Source organism: Motacilla alba, chromosome 2 (assembly GCF_015832195.1).
Source record: "Motacilla alba alba isolate MOTALB_02 chromosome 2, Motacilla_alba_V1.0_pri, whole genome shotgun sequence".
NCBI lineage: Eukaryota > Metazoa > Chordata > Aves > Passeriformes > Motacillidae > Motacilla > Motacilla alba.
The window spans coordinates 104,699,501-104,715,328 of record NC_052017.1 but is presented as its reverse complement, the minus strand read 5'-3'; the positions used below and the strand labels follow the sequence as shown (position 1 = coordinate 104,715,328).

The window sequence follows — 15,828 nt, the reverse complement described above, 5'->3', positions numbered from 1 at the left end:
AAGGTCATCCCCTCTCTGCTGGATTATTTCTCATATGGAATAGTACTCCAAGCCTGCTCACTGTGAAGCCAAAGAAACATTTGTACCAACATAGTGCAAGAAGTAACACAGGAGCAGGATAGCACTATTTTTGGCAACCGTAAGATCGTAAGTGCACGTCAGCACACAACTTCAAGCCAAATCAGCTCCCTGATCTGATTCACAGCATACTCACTGCAGTACAGAGAGAACCACTGGAAGAATGAAGAAGGAAGTATCTAGCTCTCAGGAACAAGCAACAGGAAGAGATTATTACCTTAGACGGGTACTACTGGGCACACTGCACCTTGAATTTAGAGTTTCAGATAGAATTCATATTGACCAATGGTCTAGTTAGTAGAAGTTTAAGTAGGCAGGCTGTTTCCTTCTTTTTGCTTCTCAGATTTTCAAGCATCTCTTGTTTTTGAAAAATCAATTTCAATACACATATAACCAAAGAAACAATGAGGTATATACATTTACATGGAATTCACAAGAATGTATTGCATAACACTTTGTCTTCAGTGAATAATTATAAAACAAAGAGAAAAGAAAAAATGTGACTTCAACAAGAAAGCAACAGAAGTTTCAGGGTAAGCAGTTACGAAGCACAGGATAAAATCAACACAAAAAGAAGCAGCAAGGGAAATATACATCAAAGGTACTGGTCCGCTCATGATTTTGCAATTCATTCTCTACCCTACCATACTGAATTTTGTAACTACAAATTACATCAATATTAACTGAATGGTATTTTGATTTAATAAGTTTGTTTCATTTTAGATTCAGATATTTTAACCTGTTTCATCCTTCTTGCTCCCAAGCAAAGACTTTGTCTGCAAAATACAGAGAAAGTCTTGAAGTATTTGGGTTCCTGACTGTTCTATTTAAATGCTAAATTTGAGTTATTCTTTTTTAAAGAAAACACTGCACATACTCCCCATGAATATGAAAATCCCTCTTCATATTTTGAATGTGCAGTTATTAGTCTTGCCATGAGCCAATTTTGTAAACATGAAAGATTAATGCAATGAGCTGTTCCCTTGATTTCTTCTTTTTTTCTTTTCTTTTAAAACAATTCAGTTTTTTTAAAGAACAGTAGCACCTAATTTACACGTGCATTTATTTTCTTTAGATGCAATTCTATGGATAAGCATTAGAAACAAAATACTATGGCATTATTAAACACAATGGTAGGGAATGATATGAATTTACTAATTAATGTTTTTTCAAATAATTTCTGACTTGATTTGAATATGGGAATGCAGGGCTACAAATGGGCACTGACTGCTTATTTATAAAATAACCGTATGATTTGCAATTGCCAACTTAGACTGAGGCTGCTCAGACCTTGGGTTAATCGACATGTTAGTCACGGCATTTTTCAGTGATCAAGAAACCAGGTTACACAACCTGCCATAACAGCGCAGGATATTTATTGTTCTATATCTGCGTGAAGTCCCTGCCTTGTTACTAGCAGGGCTGCCTTTTTTTTTCCCCTCTCCCACTCCTCCCCCCCCCCCCCCCGCCCCAAACGTTTCTAAGTATAGTGACAACCTCATCAGGGTTTACTAGTAGCAGCGCAAGCTCAGTGAAAACCTGGGAAATCTAACTGGAAACATGAGAGAGAGCTTTATTTGGCAGTGCTAAAAAAACCTGGGGACAAATGGCTAAGCGGCGGTGGAAGTGCAGGCTGCACAATCAATAGGCAGAGAGCCGGATAGAGGCTCCCTTCGCTGCCGGATCGACAATCGACAGCTGAGAGACTATTTTTTGCAATGGTTGACTAAATATGGTCAGGGAAGAGAGAGGCACAAGAGAGCCTGTTTGCCTGGGAGTGCATGTTTCAAATGCTTAGCTGCCTATAAAGCCGTAACAGTTTTGCTCGTGCCCTCTAAGTGGGAAATACGGTTGGTGACTTCTGTAGTGTGTGTGCGGGAGCCCTGACCTCGCGAGCAGACTTGACCTCTGAAGATGGAAAGTAGCTTCAACACAGACCTGCCTACAGTTAAGCCTGGAAACATAACCTCAAGCAAGAAAAGATGCAGTGCAATATCTAAGGAACTAGAAGAAACCAATATTTGCCGGGGGAGGGGGGAGACGATCGCTATTTTTTTGGTGCCTTTTTCTGATTTTTTTTTTTTTGGAAGCAACTCCAACTTTTGGGGGCTTGGTTTTGGTCTTTTGTTGGGTTTTTATTTTTCTTTTTGCCTGTGATTATCTTCATCTGACAGTGGGCTAAGTTCACCTTCCCTTGGCTTCCTAGCATCTATCCTTGGAGTCTTAACTCTCAGTCCAGCAGACATAAGGTATAATTTCTATACAACATCATCCATATTTTAGCATTCAAAAGAAAGGAAGAAGGTGCCAATTCGGCACCCATCTTCATGCCTTTTTTTTTTCTTTTAAGTTTTATCTATTTAAGGTGGTGAGGTACTGTATGCACCGACATTCGCCCCCCCTTGCCTCCCCCTCCCATGTAACGAAGAGCTGATTCAGCGAATAGAGTGAGAGCACTCAGGATGAGATGGCTGCTGCTGATGTGTCTCTAGGTCATTACCTCTCTTCCAACTGCAAATGCTGCATGATACTAAGCTTACAGGTAACAGAACATCAGGAGACCTGCATTATTCTGCACGTTTAAAGGATGCCTATGACTTTCTGCATGTATATCTTATTTACTAGACTGTTTTTTTAATTGTTGTATTAATCCCTCTACTCTGGGAGCAGCTTAATTTTGAGTGTGCTAAAGTACCAAGCATTTGTAGTGTAAAGAGCAGGTTGAAAGAAAACAACTATTAGTCCAAATTTCATAGCAAAAAAAAAAAAAAAAAAGGACCAAAAAAAAACAAATCCCAACTTGCTTAGTAAGCAGAATTGTTTTTAAAGAAGATAAACTAGTAAATTGCAATACCATTAACTGGTTGTTCATTTCAGTGAAATATATTCTTTTCCTATGCACAACCAAAAATGTACAAACTTGAAAAAGAAAACCTAATAAACAGTATGGTAGTGCAATGCTGAGTTCTCAAATAGGTCTAGGCAAAATTTTCAAGGTGCTTTAGTATCAGACGTACATGAAAACAGCCTACTTAAAAACTAGATTGTGACTGCTGTGATTCTAATGCTGCATTGCTGATTCTCCTTGTACTACTGTGCTAGCTACACTCTGATTTGTTCTCTATCAGCTGCACTAGGTTTTTGTCATGAGCTGCAGAAATTCTTACTTCCTCTGCTCTCAGCTTTCCGTACAACTATTACAGTTACTGTTAAGCTTATTTCAAATTTACCTTTTAATGCTACAGAGACAAAGCTTACTCTTTACTGTAACCCAAACCAACTCCTGAAATACATATTAAGCAACCATAAACTATATCTGACAGTCCCTCAGAAGTCAAAGCTGTACTGCACATCAAATACTTAACCACTGTTCCAAACCAAGTCGCACAAAATCTTACGAAACAGGGGTAACTTGGGCTTTGTTTCTATGAGGTTTTTTTATCTGGTTTGGATTTTTTTAGTTAATTATTTTAGCTGTCATAAATATTTCAAGGGCGGACAAGACTTTGACTGAAGCAGGTGAGTGCCAGTTTTAAAAAACGAGAAAAGCTGCTTGCAGAAGTGTTGAATAGGTATTAGCTTTCACATGTGACCTTCGGCCTAACAATCCAAATCCTGTCACAGCAGTTAGAGGTTGTTTTCTTAATTCAATGTCATCATCTTTAGGATAAGCAGGATCACTGGTGACATGCGCTTTTGTGTTTGGGTTGGGCTTTTTGTGGGTTTTTTTTGTTTGTTTTGCTTTATTTTTTGTTTTGTTTTTTTTTTTTAAATCACTCTGAAATACAGTGTAAATAAGTATAAACCTGCAAAGAGTTTGCAGAATAATGGATGGGATACAAAAAGCATAGAAGTGGGATTTGGGGTAAGAAAATAAGTTTATAACTGCTATTTTATATCAATCTATGCTTCCCTTCAGGACACTAGATGCAAGCTGTACCCCAGCACGAAAATCTGCTAGAAGACCTGAGAGGAAGCTGAAGTTTTTACAGTGGACTACAACTACGAATTCTAAAAAAAGACATTGCAAACCTACCAGCGATTCAACTCTCTACTTAAACACGGTCACTTAGGAGAGCAAGAAGCTACAAAATTATGGAAAAGCACTTCTAACATCAGTGCCATCCCAAAACAATGAACTATGCCCAGCTTTAAGACATTGTGCAGGTAAATTGCATTGCAAAGTTCAGTTAGCATAGTAAGTTTATTTTCTACCATCAGTTTATCAGAACTGTTGTCCTTCCAAAGAACTGTCAGCCAGTTTTACCTAATGACAACAAGAAAAAGCAGCAAAATACTTTTTAGGTTCATTCGACAGGCAGTCAAGCAACTCTGTGTGTACCTGCTCAGAGCACATACTTCTTTATGTACCCATATGAACATACAATGCTATGGAATGTAAAGAAGTATGTATTTTTGGCAGGCAAGGAACGACCAGTAAGAGGAAACTAAACAGCTGCTGGAAGAAACAGGTTTCCCTCTTGTTTGAATGACATTCATGTGACAAATTGGCTTGCTAAGGGTCAGCTGGTATTGCCAAAATAACTCATACTTGCTAGTAACAAATCACAAAACATTAAATTAAGTGACTATAAAAGTGGGTAGGAAGAATTGTTAACAGCTGATAAGCAGAACAGTAGTTGCAAATAGAATTCAAAGCAAGGCTGAAAATGAAACCTTGAAATGCACCAATTAAGACTGCAGCATAGCTGCAAAATTCATCATTACCAGTACTGCTCACTTCATAGATCTTAAACTAAACTTAAAAGCCTAGTTATCAAAATGTATCTCATAAAAACAAGCCACTGTTCTAGTAATCACAGCCTGTTCTGTGTACTTCAGATGGTAATACTTCAATTTGCATCTACCACAGAACATTTAATCCACAGGTTGCAACTGAGACAAGTATTAACAGCTAAGAAATTACAGTGTGATCTACAAAAAATGACAGCCAAAATAACTGAGTATAACTTCTGCAATTTAATAAGACTTAAGTTAGAATTTTCTCCAAATCAGCACTTATTATGCTCACTGAGCTCTTCGATACAAAGTGCAGTGTCAGGTTTATGCACAGAAAGTGACAATACAGAGATTTCTAGGCCAGAGTTGCTAGTCAGCGGATTAAAGCTATTGAAAACACAAATGACAACTACAGCCTAAAAGGTAAGTTATCTTAAATACTATTTTCAAATCAGCTGAATTTATTTTAAATCCAAATTTAAGAAAATTTGGCATTAAAAAAATAATTTTAAGAACTACATGAGAAGGAGTCCTGCAATAGTTTCAAGTTCCAAAAGTGATTTTAATTAAAATACATGGATGTATACCATCCCAAAGTAAAGATACACAACATCAAATCCAGGAACAAGGGAAAAACGTGAGGAAAGAATTCCCCACTCATCAATCCAGCCATTTCTATTCATGACAGCAGCCTTCTAAAAGCAGTTATTAAATAGGATATGTCCATGATAAGTAGGCACATTTGGCCCAGATTAAAGATTCTAACTGCAGCCCTTTGCTTACTAAAATGTCTGTGAGGAAAAAAACTCTGACCAAAACAAACAAGAAAAATAAACACAGGCAACACACGATTTTTAGATGGAGAACTTATTTTTAAATACTCATATAATTCTCAAGCAGCTAATAATATACACAGCTTGATATTTTTAACACCTTAGACTACATATTAATATACATATACAAGCAAAAATGTTACCTTACCTGCTTAAGAAAGCAAAGTTTCAATATTTTTTAAAGCGCTTTCTCTTATGAGCAGATATTTTGACATGAAGGCTACAGTACCTTAACATCTAAATTAAAACCTGGTTTATAGTGGGAAACAAATCAAATTGCAGTAGCTTTTCTGAATAAAGCAAGGCTACTAAACTCAATCATGCTCACAGAAGAAATTTGGTATAACTAGCAGTTTCACTGAGGGGTTAATTGCTAAGCATTTTCTTTGCCTCATGAGTTCCTGTGCTCAGCACCAATTGATTTAGCTTCTTCTATAAAATGGGACAGATTTTTTTAACAGCTTTAATTTATCCGAGAGGTTTTGGTAACAATTTATCATACTGTGTTCTCCCTTGTATAACATTGCAATGTTATTCTGACACAAAATGACAGTTCAGAGTGATACAAAAGTTAAAATTATATGTTGACATTGCTTCCTGCTAGTTCATGTTAGCATATCTCTAAGAATACATACCCAGTCACTCTAAAATGTCACATCCATCACTTAGATCAGCTGTTCAATTTTAACCGAGCACACGTTGAACTTTGGGCATCTGCTGACACAGTTGTAACTCAAACATTTCAACTGTGTGACTGACAGGGATAACAGATGCTGACATTATCAAATGCTACACGGCTTTTTTTCCACGGCCGTTTTTTGTCCCGATATGGCCAGTACATGAAACTGTATTGCCATCCAAAAGCGCACTTGAGCAGCTGTATCTGTAAAACAGTTCCTCTAGAACTGGTAAAAATAGAAACTCATTTTATAGCCATCTTGATGCTTAAGTCCAACTGACACACCTGCTACATTTCCATTAGGATACATAGTGTTGGGGAATATATTTACATAAATCTTCTCACCATCATCAGACTATGCAACAAACACACATCGACTATCCTTGACATACTCATTACTAGAGAATGGTTTGAACTAAGGTTGTCTCCTAATTTCCACTGCAGTCAAAGCTCAGAAAGAATTCAGTATGACATAAAAAAAAGCTATGTGAGCTTGCACAATTTTCTGTTAAGGACCTTAGTTGAGAAGAAATAAGATGCAACCCCAGCTAAATCTTTAAAAGCTGTGTTTTTCTGGCATTAAACGTTTTTACATATGCTATCAAGGTAAAAAAATTAAATTTATCCTGCTATATTATATAATCATTCCTAAAAAGTTAATACTAACCAGAGATATAGCAATGGAATTGAAAGCACTTGGCATTTATATTTGTGCTAACCAACTACAGCATAAAAGCAGCTGCAAAAGGGAACCTGCCAGAAAATGAATGAGAGGAAGGAGGGGAGGAGGGTGACAGGGAATCTGAAATGTTCTTCCCCAGTAAAGTTTAACATAAAGAAGTAAGGGAGTTCTATCTATTTCTGATAGAAACTTTAGGACTACAGTTTCTAATCTATTCTAAAATTTGATTACACTAGACAGGAAAAAGTTTTAACTGTAACTATGATTTGATTTGACACTCATCCAAAGATCCTCAAGGAAATACTCAAGGACAGAACAAATCTGTACAGGCCTTTCTGGTATACAGCTTTTAATTGTGCCATCTCCAAATTAGGAAAGAGTTAAAAATTTGCATTGACAAGAAACAAACTGTGTAACACAGAAGAAAGCCGCTTGTTTTTTGTGCACTGCTCATGTGCTTTAAAATGTGTTACTGAATTATAAGCTTCCTGCACTCCAATGCTTTGCTAAAGCTGGTAAAATGGAACCAAATCACCTCTTCAATGGATTTGGTCCCCTTCAACCAGCTGTAGCTATGCATTGATCACTACAGGATTTCTCATGTTGTTAAAACTGGACACGAAACCTGCTCAGAGCAATTATGCAGTCCTCTCTTCAGTCCAGCTCAACTTTTAGGCAGCCTGAAGATGGAAGGTAACCAGGAGTGTAGCAAATTCTGTATTTCAAAGTTTCAAGTTTGTATTTGTAAATAAATAGCTACTGGTGTTTAATATTTTGTCCATATGCAGTAAAAATCATCTCTTACAACATTTATGAAGAAGATAGGTAAGCAGTGAAATAAACACTTCCCAATGATTTATTGTCTCTTGTATTCTTCCTCAAGTCTGGTGCCCTTTCTAGCAGAACTAGACCAAAAAACGCAAAACCCAAAAAGAAACAATCGTGAACAGTACTGGCAGGGCAGTTTTACTTTCTGGGCACCCCTCTCCCCTTTTTTATGTTGTACAAGGAAGGAAATTCCACAGGGCATGAACTGTATTTGCCATTTTGTATCTGTCGGGCGCATTATATATACTTAGAGATAATAAATTTGTTACTGACCTCAACAGCTACAGGCTAATCTGCCGCCTAATAATAATAGGTCTGCTCATGGAGATTATACTTTTCCTCCAAACCAACTTGAACAAAAGTATTCTTCCAAAGCATTTTCTGACATAATACTTTAATAAGAGGTTTTAAAAACAGACTCTCTTTGCACTCAGCTTCAACTAAGCTTAACCTACATTTACTGCCAGAACTGCAAATACAAAAGCAAAAAATCACTTTGACTGGTTTATAAAATAATTGAACCACTCTCATTTCCTCAGAACTTGTATCTCTGAGACCTCCATGACAACACAGCCCATAAGACCTGCAGACACTTCCTGAAGACACTCATTAACACTACGCAGAAGTGAGAAACCCCACCTCTCAATTAAATTGCTACAGTTAGAAATTTCACTGCCAACCCTTTCAAACCATCTGCAAATCTAAAACCAAATTGAGATCTCCTAAATAATAAGAAAACCATGGGGGAAAATTACAATTCTATTTTAAACCACAATCTCCCACTTGCCAGTTTACGAACATAAAGATGACATACTTCTTGCTATTGGAGAGCAATACCTAAAATCTGTATCTTACTCCGGGACTTTAATTTTTTTGATTTAAAGGCCAGCAGAATTTATTGTTCTGAAGAACTAATCATACACGTGTGTGAAGTCAGGTCAGCTCCAAGAGCAGCCTCTATTTAAGGTGCTAGCTGCAGAGTGAATAAAGCTCTCTTCACAAGATACAATGCAAATCTAAAACTAACTGGGGCAACGGATATAAAATACGCCTACACTTCACAGTCATGTCTTCAGCTCAAAATCTGAAGTCACAGGTATGCGAATAGATCAAACATAAGCAAGAGATGATAACATGGCAAAAATAACCAATCTGTACAGTATTTTCAAATTTTACTCTCCTTTTTTCTGTCTGAAAAAAATCTCATTAACACTCAAGAGGCAAAGTCTGCCAAGCTTTGAGGCTCACAGTACTTTGAAAAAAGTCCAAAATAAATGCACTTTTAATATGACTGACTCAGTTAAAAATCATGAACAAGAAACCATATATTAAATGAAAGTTTAACTTCCCCATACTTAATTTAAAATTTCTTCTTAGCTCTATCTCCCATGCAAAAGTTTAAAGCTACCTACAGCATAAACTAACATTCATTCTACATTTCAGCATTATACATCAGCACAAAAACCAAAAGTTCTTTCTGTACCAATTCACAAGGTACAAAGTGAAGCAAAACATGAAAAGGAGAAATATTCTACTAAGAATAGGATGCTCTCTGAAACACACTGTACCTTGACTTGTGGAAAACACAGCCAAACTGCCATGGAAGATAAAGTGCTGAGAAAATCTAAGCTATTTGACATAAATCGCTATCTTTCTTATAATATTTATCCACTATTCAAACATTTAAAATAGAATGTATTGGTTTTCATATGAAAAATTAAAAATTTTGGAATGTTCTTTTCAGCATAATTTGTAGGTTTTTTTTCTTGAGACATTTATCTCCCTATTATTTATAAAGGTCAGAATTCAAGAAACAAGAAGTTTTGCTCTGAAAATTAAATTGGTTCCAAGTACCTATTTGACATCAACTACAAAAAATATTACAGAAATCCACCTCCATTTATTGTGGTACTCATGCACTTAACACATGTATTTATTTTATTATCCTCAACAAGGACGATGTATGTGAACTCCATTAATTCTTGCATACAAAGCACATTTTAAATTTTTAGAATTATAGCTATGCACACAAAGGCATACATCTTTATATACATATATTCATATGTGTTTAACTTTTATAAAATAATATAGAAATTACATAATATATCTATATATTTGAATATAAAGAGAATTTAATGCATTTTATTAATATAAGGCACTACATCCTGAAGCCACAAAAACTCCAGTTTGGGTGGAGCAGAGAAGCTTAGATGAGGAAAGATAGGTCTTAAAGTAAGGTTTCAAGCAGAACCTACTACATACAGTCTGTGACCTACAGTAGCAACAAGCTAAAGATGAGGGGGTTATTTTTAACAGTGTTTTAAATAGCTTGTGCTTAGTGCATTTAACAGATCAGTAATAGCCGTTGTTCTATATCAGACTAGAAAAACAAAGCGGCAAATACAAAAACTTTGGTTTCATTCAGAAGCAGGCAAGTGGAAGAACTACAAAATCAGCAATGAAACAAAGGAGTATCACTGAAGTCTTGAGGAATATAAAACTCAACTCCTAGATGAATGAAACTCTTATGACAATTTTTGGCCAGGGGGAAAAATCAAAATAGATTTATTTTGGTTTCATTTTCGATTTTTTCTTCCCAGGCTGATGGGTAAAATACCTAATGCTGTGAGCATTAGGTATCTCCATCCTTCTGTGATGGGAGACAAAATTCCTTTTCTGCATGCTTGAGCAGTGCTCAGACGGAACTGCAACCAAAAAAGAATATTAAATATCTGTTTTAGATACAAGTGAAACTGCTTGTATGGAGGGAACCCACACAGCATTCACTAATATTGGAAACATTTTCCAATACTTCCAATAAAAACTTTCGTAAAGGAGAAAGGATTCTGGTTAAAACTGCACTATACTTCACATTCTACCAACCATCAAACTGATCCAGTCTGAACTACAACTTGGATCCCTCCATCAAATGAATGGTCTGTCACTTCTAAAATATTCATCCACAGAAAAATCTCCAGCACATGCCTATGAAAAACATTTTTTCCCTCATACACTTTCCCTACATCTCGAGATTACGGTCACACAAACCAGCTACCACAACAGCTGAAGAAAAGCATTGCAGGAAAAAAAAAACAAACAACCAAACAAAAAATACCCCACAAGGGTAACTGAGACAGGAAACTGAGATTAGCTCTGGGCTAATGCTGTTATATAAGTAGGAAGAATTAACTTTAGAGAAAAAAGTTACCAAATGAGACTTGGAAGAATTGTCTTCTGAATGCCAAAAATAAGTTCCCTTCACTTGGTCCTTGACATATTCTCATAAAGACCTTTTATGAGCACTGTAGAAAATGGTAAACATTTATTCGTCCTATCAGCACTTCCAGCCACTACTTTTACCTCATGAAATGATTCCATTCCACAAACATAGATAATTAATTATGTTTACTTTTTAACCATCAATCTTGATAGCTATGTTCTAAGAGACTAACCTAGATTTTAATCCCATATATTAATAATGGGTGGAATTTACACAAATTTACAGCCTTATTATCTCCGACTTCTCTCAACTGAAAAGCTGAATTTAGTAGTAAACAAGGAAACACATACATTTCTTCTTTTGTGTAAACTATACTAAATACTCCACCCAAGGATAAAGTATTATTGAAGTCTTGTTGGCATGACAGCTTTGAAAAATACCATTTATCCACAATGTAATAAGGAATCAGCAACACAACTTTTCTTTAGAGTTCTATCTATGCAGGATTTTTCAAAAGCTACCTTAACTGAAAATTGAATGTAGACATATAGAAAGAATGCAGTCAGTATAAAACAAACTATGCCTTAAAACAAAATTTTTCAGATGAGCTGCTACATAAAAGCTGAAATACAAAATTCCTTCTAGATATACTTCTATAAAAATATAATTAACTGTTTCAAATACTGACAAATGTAATCTAATGCAACATCCTAAGAGTGCTTTAGCACTGTATGGTTTACGTAATAATTATCCACAAATAAGTATTTCTAAAAAATCTCAAATTCCTTTATCAATTCCAATACTCAAAAAGGGAAACAGCAGTATTTACTATTTTTATCCTATGTCAAGATTCCATCTTCAAGATCTTACTAACTTATTTATCAAAACTTTTATTGGCAAAATTTTATAGCCATGACAGGAAATTTCTCAGGAATTTGAAGTTATCTGGATACAGCATTACACTGAACAGACTCCTAGCTTCATTCTAGTAAGGGCTTCCAAACATTAGAAAAATGCATAGCTAAGCAACATCAATATTTAAGAAATACAACTACATGCAGATTTAAGCATCTGAAAGAATACCATAGTTCTACCCTCACGTGTACTTGTTTTCCTTTTACATACAATAAAAAAATAATCTTTAAAAAGAAATCTGTACCTAGGGTTTCCTCTTAGTGCAGCATGGTGAAGAGCATTAAACCCATTGTTGTTGGTGATAGTAACATCTGCTCCAGCTTCTAAGAGTACAGCAAGGATATCATCACGCTTTTTACTTATTGCATCGTGAAGTGGAGTGTCTCCTTCAGAATCCTAAAACCAGAAACAGTTTACGTCAATTTTTCCATCCATCCACATTAAAAAGATGTTAAAATATCACTAGGAAAACTGACTGCATAAACACAAAACAGCTCTTCCAGACCTGAGTGTTGCCATACTGCAGAGTTCAGAGCAAGCTGCTTTTCATCTTCCTCCAATTTTGCAAATGCTTCAAATGCCCCCAAGTTCAGGTGGGAATCCCCACCCTGAGCTCCACCACTGGACAGACACACTACTGCCAGAACTATGCTTTGCACCCCATAGTACTGAAGACACTGGGGTAGATACTGACTTCTCTATGCTGCTCATCCAGGTTGAGTTGGATGCTCAAATTACAATTTACGAGTAACAGGACAGCAACAAAAACTAATGCGACAGAGGAAAGACTAGTCAGGTGGAAGGAGGCATGGAATTTTGAGTAATAAATGCTAAGTTTAGCCAGCAATTAACCATGCATAAGACAATACCAAAATGACAGTGCAAAATTAAAGCACAGGCAAATCAAAATAAAATGCAGTCCAGGCACTAAAAGTAAGCATATCTGTTGTTTTAACTGAAGCATATCATTTTCCAAGAAGCAAAAGCCAATGCCATAAAGCAATATTAAGCTTTTAACTTGTTATGGCTAATACAAGATTATATTACACAAGGTACATGATAATACTTGACAGCACAATTGAACAGGCAAAGACTTTATACTTTCAGCTTAGTGTTTTATTTTTCAAGTATTCCAAATAAGGAAAAAATACTTTCTACTCCTAGAAGCATTTTGTACATCAGTTATCCAAGGACTCAAATGGTTGGACTGAAGAGAAATGCCCTAGACTAACAGCAAGAAAACACATCCATTTAAGCTTATTTACAGCTACATAGGCAAAATCTCCAGATTGATGCTTCCAGTAAAATTCTTGCACCATGTAAGTCAGGAAGTCTCTTGTCACCAACACTGACTCAACTGCAAGCTAACACAGAAACTGAACGTTTTAGCAATACACTAGTACAAAAACAGATCTCTACAGTGAGAATCAAAATTTGCCAAACAAAATGTGCCAGAACATAGCACTTGAACCGGTGTGAACCAATTTGCCAGAACTAAATCATGTAGCTTTTATTTGGTTTAAATAATCATATTTCCTGCTTACAAACTAACATATTTTTCTGTTTACACAGTGAAGTGGCCACAGTAGTAGAGTGCTGGCCAGTTAAATTCCAGTCATGCCTCAGTCTTACTCCCCTGTGCTTTCATTGACAAAATCAATCACCTACTCACATTTGCACATCACAGTTCCTCAGCACACATGCTGAATCTAAAAGTTCATTTTTTTCAATAGCCAATTATATTTTCCAGATGGAGCATCCTTGCACCTTTCTACTGACTTTTTCAACTGAAACAAAATTCTGTAATTTAGACTCAGGCAAATCCACTTTGGCTACCCACAGTTCCTATGTGACTTACAATCACACTTCACTGGTCTCAGCACATCAGACTCCTTATTATACCTACTGTTCAACAAACACTCAAGAGGATCTGGATGGATATAACAGACCTCAGCAAGATCAAGGCAGTACCTTAAGAGTAATGCAGAAAGAGATAAACAAACAATCACTATGCTCATTCATTTCAAAAAATTTTAGCCCATCTGCTTTTATGTGGATATAAAGCCGCGAAAAATCTGATTATTGACATGGCAAAGCAAGGAGGCAATGTCTTGTCACTGTATATCTTGATTTGCCCAGGCCACTACAGCTTTTTCTGATGCCAATCTCTTCGAACTTACCCATTCTCATTTGTTTTACTAATACAGTTCATGCAGCTGCATTCAGCAGTGGGATACCTACTTATCTGATAGCACATTTCCACTCTACCTTCTGAATAGGACATAGCACTTATGCTACTGCTTCCATCACCTTCATTACAAATGAAATTCCCTATGAAATTATAGTACCTGAGATCCTACATGAGTGCTTTCTAGATAAAAAGCTGAATATTTGAAAGTGAATTGGAGGAAACAGTTCTATCAATGATAAATCTATTTTGGGGAAAAAATAAAAGGCTTCTTTTAACAAAACATTCCACAGTCTTATCAGCCTGCTAAATTGTAGCTTGCAGAAGGAGCACAGAGTTGTTTGTGGGTTCGATACAGGAGTAATTAATTAGGAAGGAAAGTTAACAATTAGAAATAACTACAGACTGTGAAAATACCAATTAGCATCAACTATAGAATAAACCAGATGTCAATCTAGCTGTCAAAAAAACAGACTCAACAGCATTTTTGTTACATTTGATCACATGGTGGGGTAAAGGTTGAGACAGAGAACTTTACAATCTCTGTTCCTATCAATCTCATTTACCATAATTTTTCTATCACCAACATGCAGTAAATCATACAATTCAGTAGCTGAAAAGTGACCCTCCATTAAAATTTACCTTACCTGGAGACTGGGGTGGCAGCCAAAGTCCAGTAAAGTCTTGACAACTTGCAGATGACCTTTGTTGACAGCAATATGGAGCGGAGTCTGCCTGCGCTTGTTGCGGGCATTCAAATCTGCGCTGCCCCGGTGCAAAACCTCAATCACAGCACCCTCGTCACCGAAGGCTGCATGATGGACAGCCCTGTCTCCATCCTTGTCCTAAGTAGAAACATTCATTTAACCTGGTATATTTCACATTTCCTTTGCATTTAAACAAGAAGATTACTTCAACTACCAACTGTCCATATTTGATGTAATGAGAAAAATGAGACTACCAAGACACTATTTAAATACCTAATTAAATAATTGCTCAAACTGCAGCAAAAGAGGATGAAGAATCACTTCATATATAAACACACATGCTCTACAACGTAAGATATTCTACAGCATATATAACTATTGCCCCAAATCTTTGTGTGGCTTGTTGATCAACTCAAATGGCTTCATTTGGGTTCCTACTACAAAACAACCACTGTCAAGAAAATACCCAAAACAAAAGAACCAAAAACCCCACAGATGAAATCCAATGCCCAAACAGTATTATACTTAATTTCCCAGGGCAGCTCTTCCTGTAACCTGGGAAGTGTTATAGATTCCAAAGCACAGTGCAAGACATCAGTATTTTCTGGTTCATATAATTAGGTTAGTATTTATTAGGTGTCTCAGTTTTCACTTAATAAGCCTTTTCCAAAGGAAATTTGTGACTGATGCTGACATTAACTAGAAGTTCTGATTCTGTGTTGATGAGTCACAGCGTTAGAACTCTGATTCAGTTTGTTTCAGTTTCACACAAATTGAGAATTAAAATGTGAAAGTCAAATTTGTCAGTTTGGGCTATTTTAACATTCATAGAAGTTGACAGTACAACATGAAACATTTTTAAATATCAATCATGTGACTTCAGCATTAATGACACTATACAAAAGATAGAAATAAAATGGAAGTTTACATGATGAAATAACTTCCATAAGCTAGTTTC

The 15,828-nt window shown here is 36.2% G+C and overlaps 1 protein-coding gene and 1 long non-coding RNA gene across 8 annotated transcripts in view; one reads left to right on the top strand and one right to left on the bottom strand.

Moving 5' to 3' along the window:
- The window catches only part of MIB1 (MIB E3 ubiquitin protein ligase 1), an 84,366-nt gene that overhangs the window by 38,800 nt on the left and 29,738 nt on the right, over window positions 1–15,828 (bottom strand). For all 7 annotated transcript variants that reach the window (XM_038163836.1, XM_038163851.1, XM_038163888.1 and 4 more), the window contains exons 11-12: window positions 14,811–15,008; window positions 12,220–12,371 (exon numbers count right to left, since the gene is read on the bottom strand). In XM_038163836.1, the coding sequence (XP_038019764.1) occupies window positions 12,220–12,371; window positions 14,811–15,008 (350 nt within the window). The remainder of the gene's footprint in view (window positions 1–12,219; window positions 12,372–14,810; window positions 15,009–15,828) is intronic.
- On the top strand, window positions 1,588–7,864 carry LOC119712546. Its single transcript, XR_005259840.1, has 3 exons — window positions 1,588–2,327; window positions 2,429–2,620; window positions 3,998–7,864. It is a non-coding gene; the product is annotated as an uncharacterized LOC119712546 (long non-coding RNA).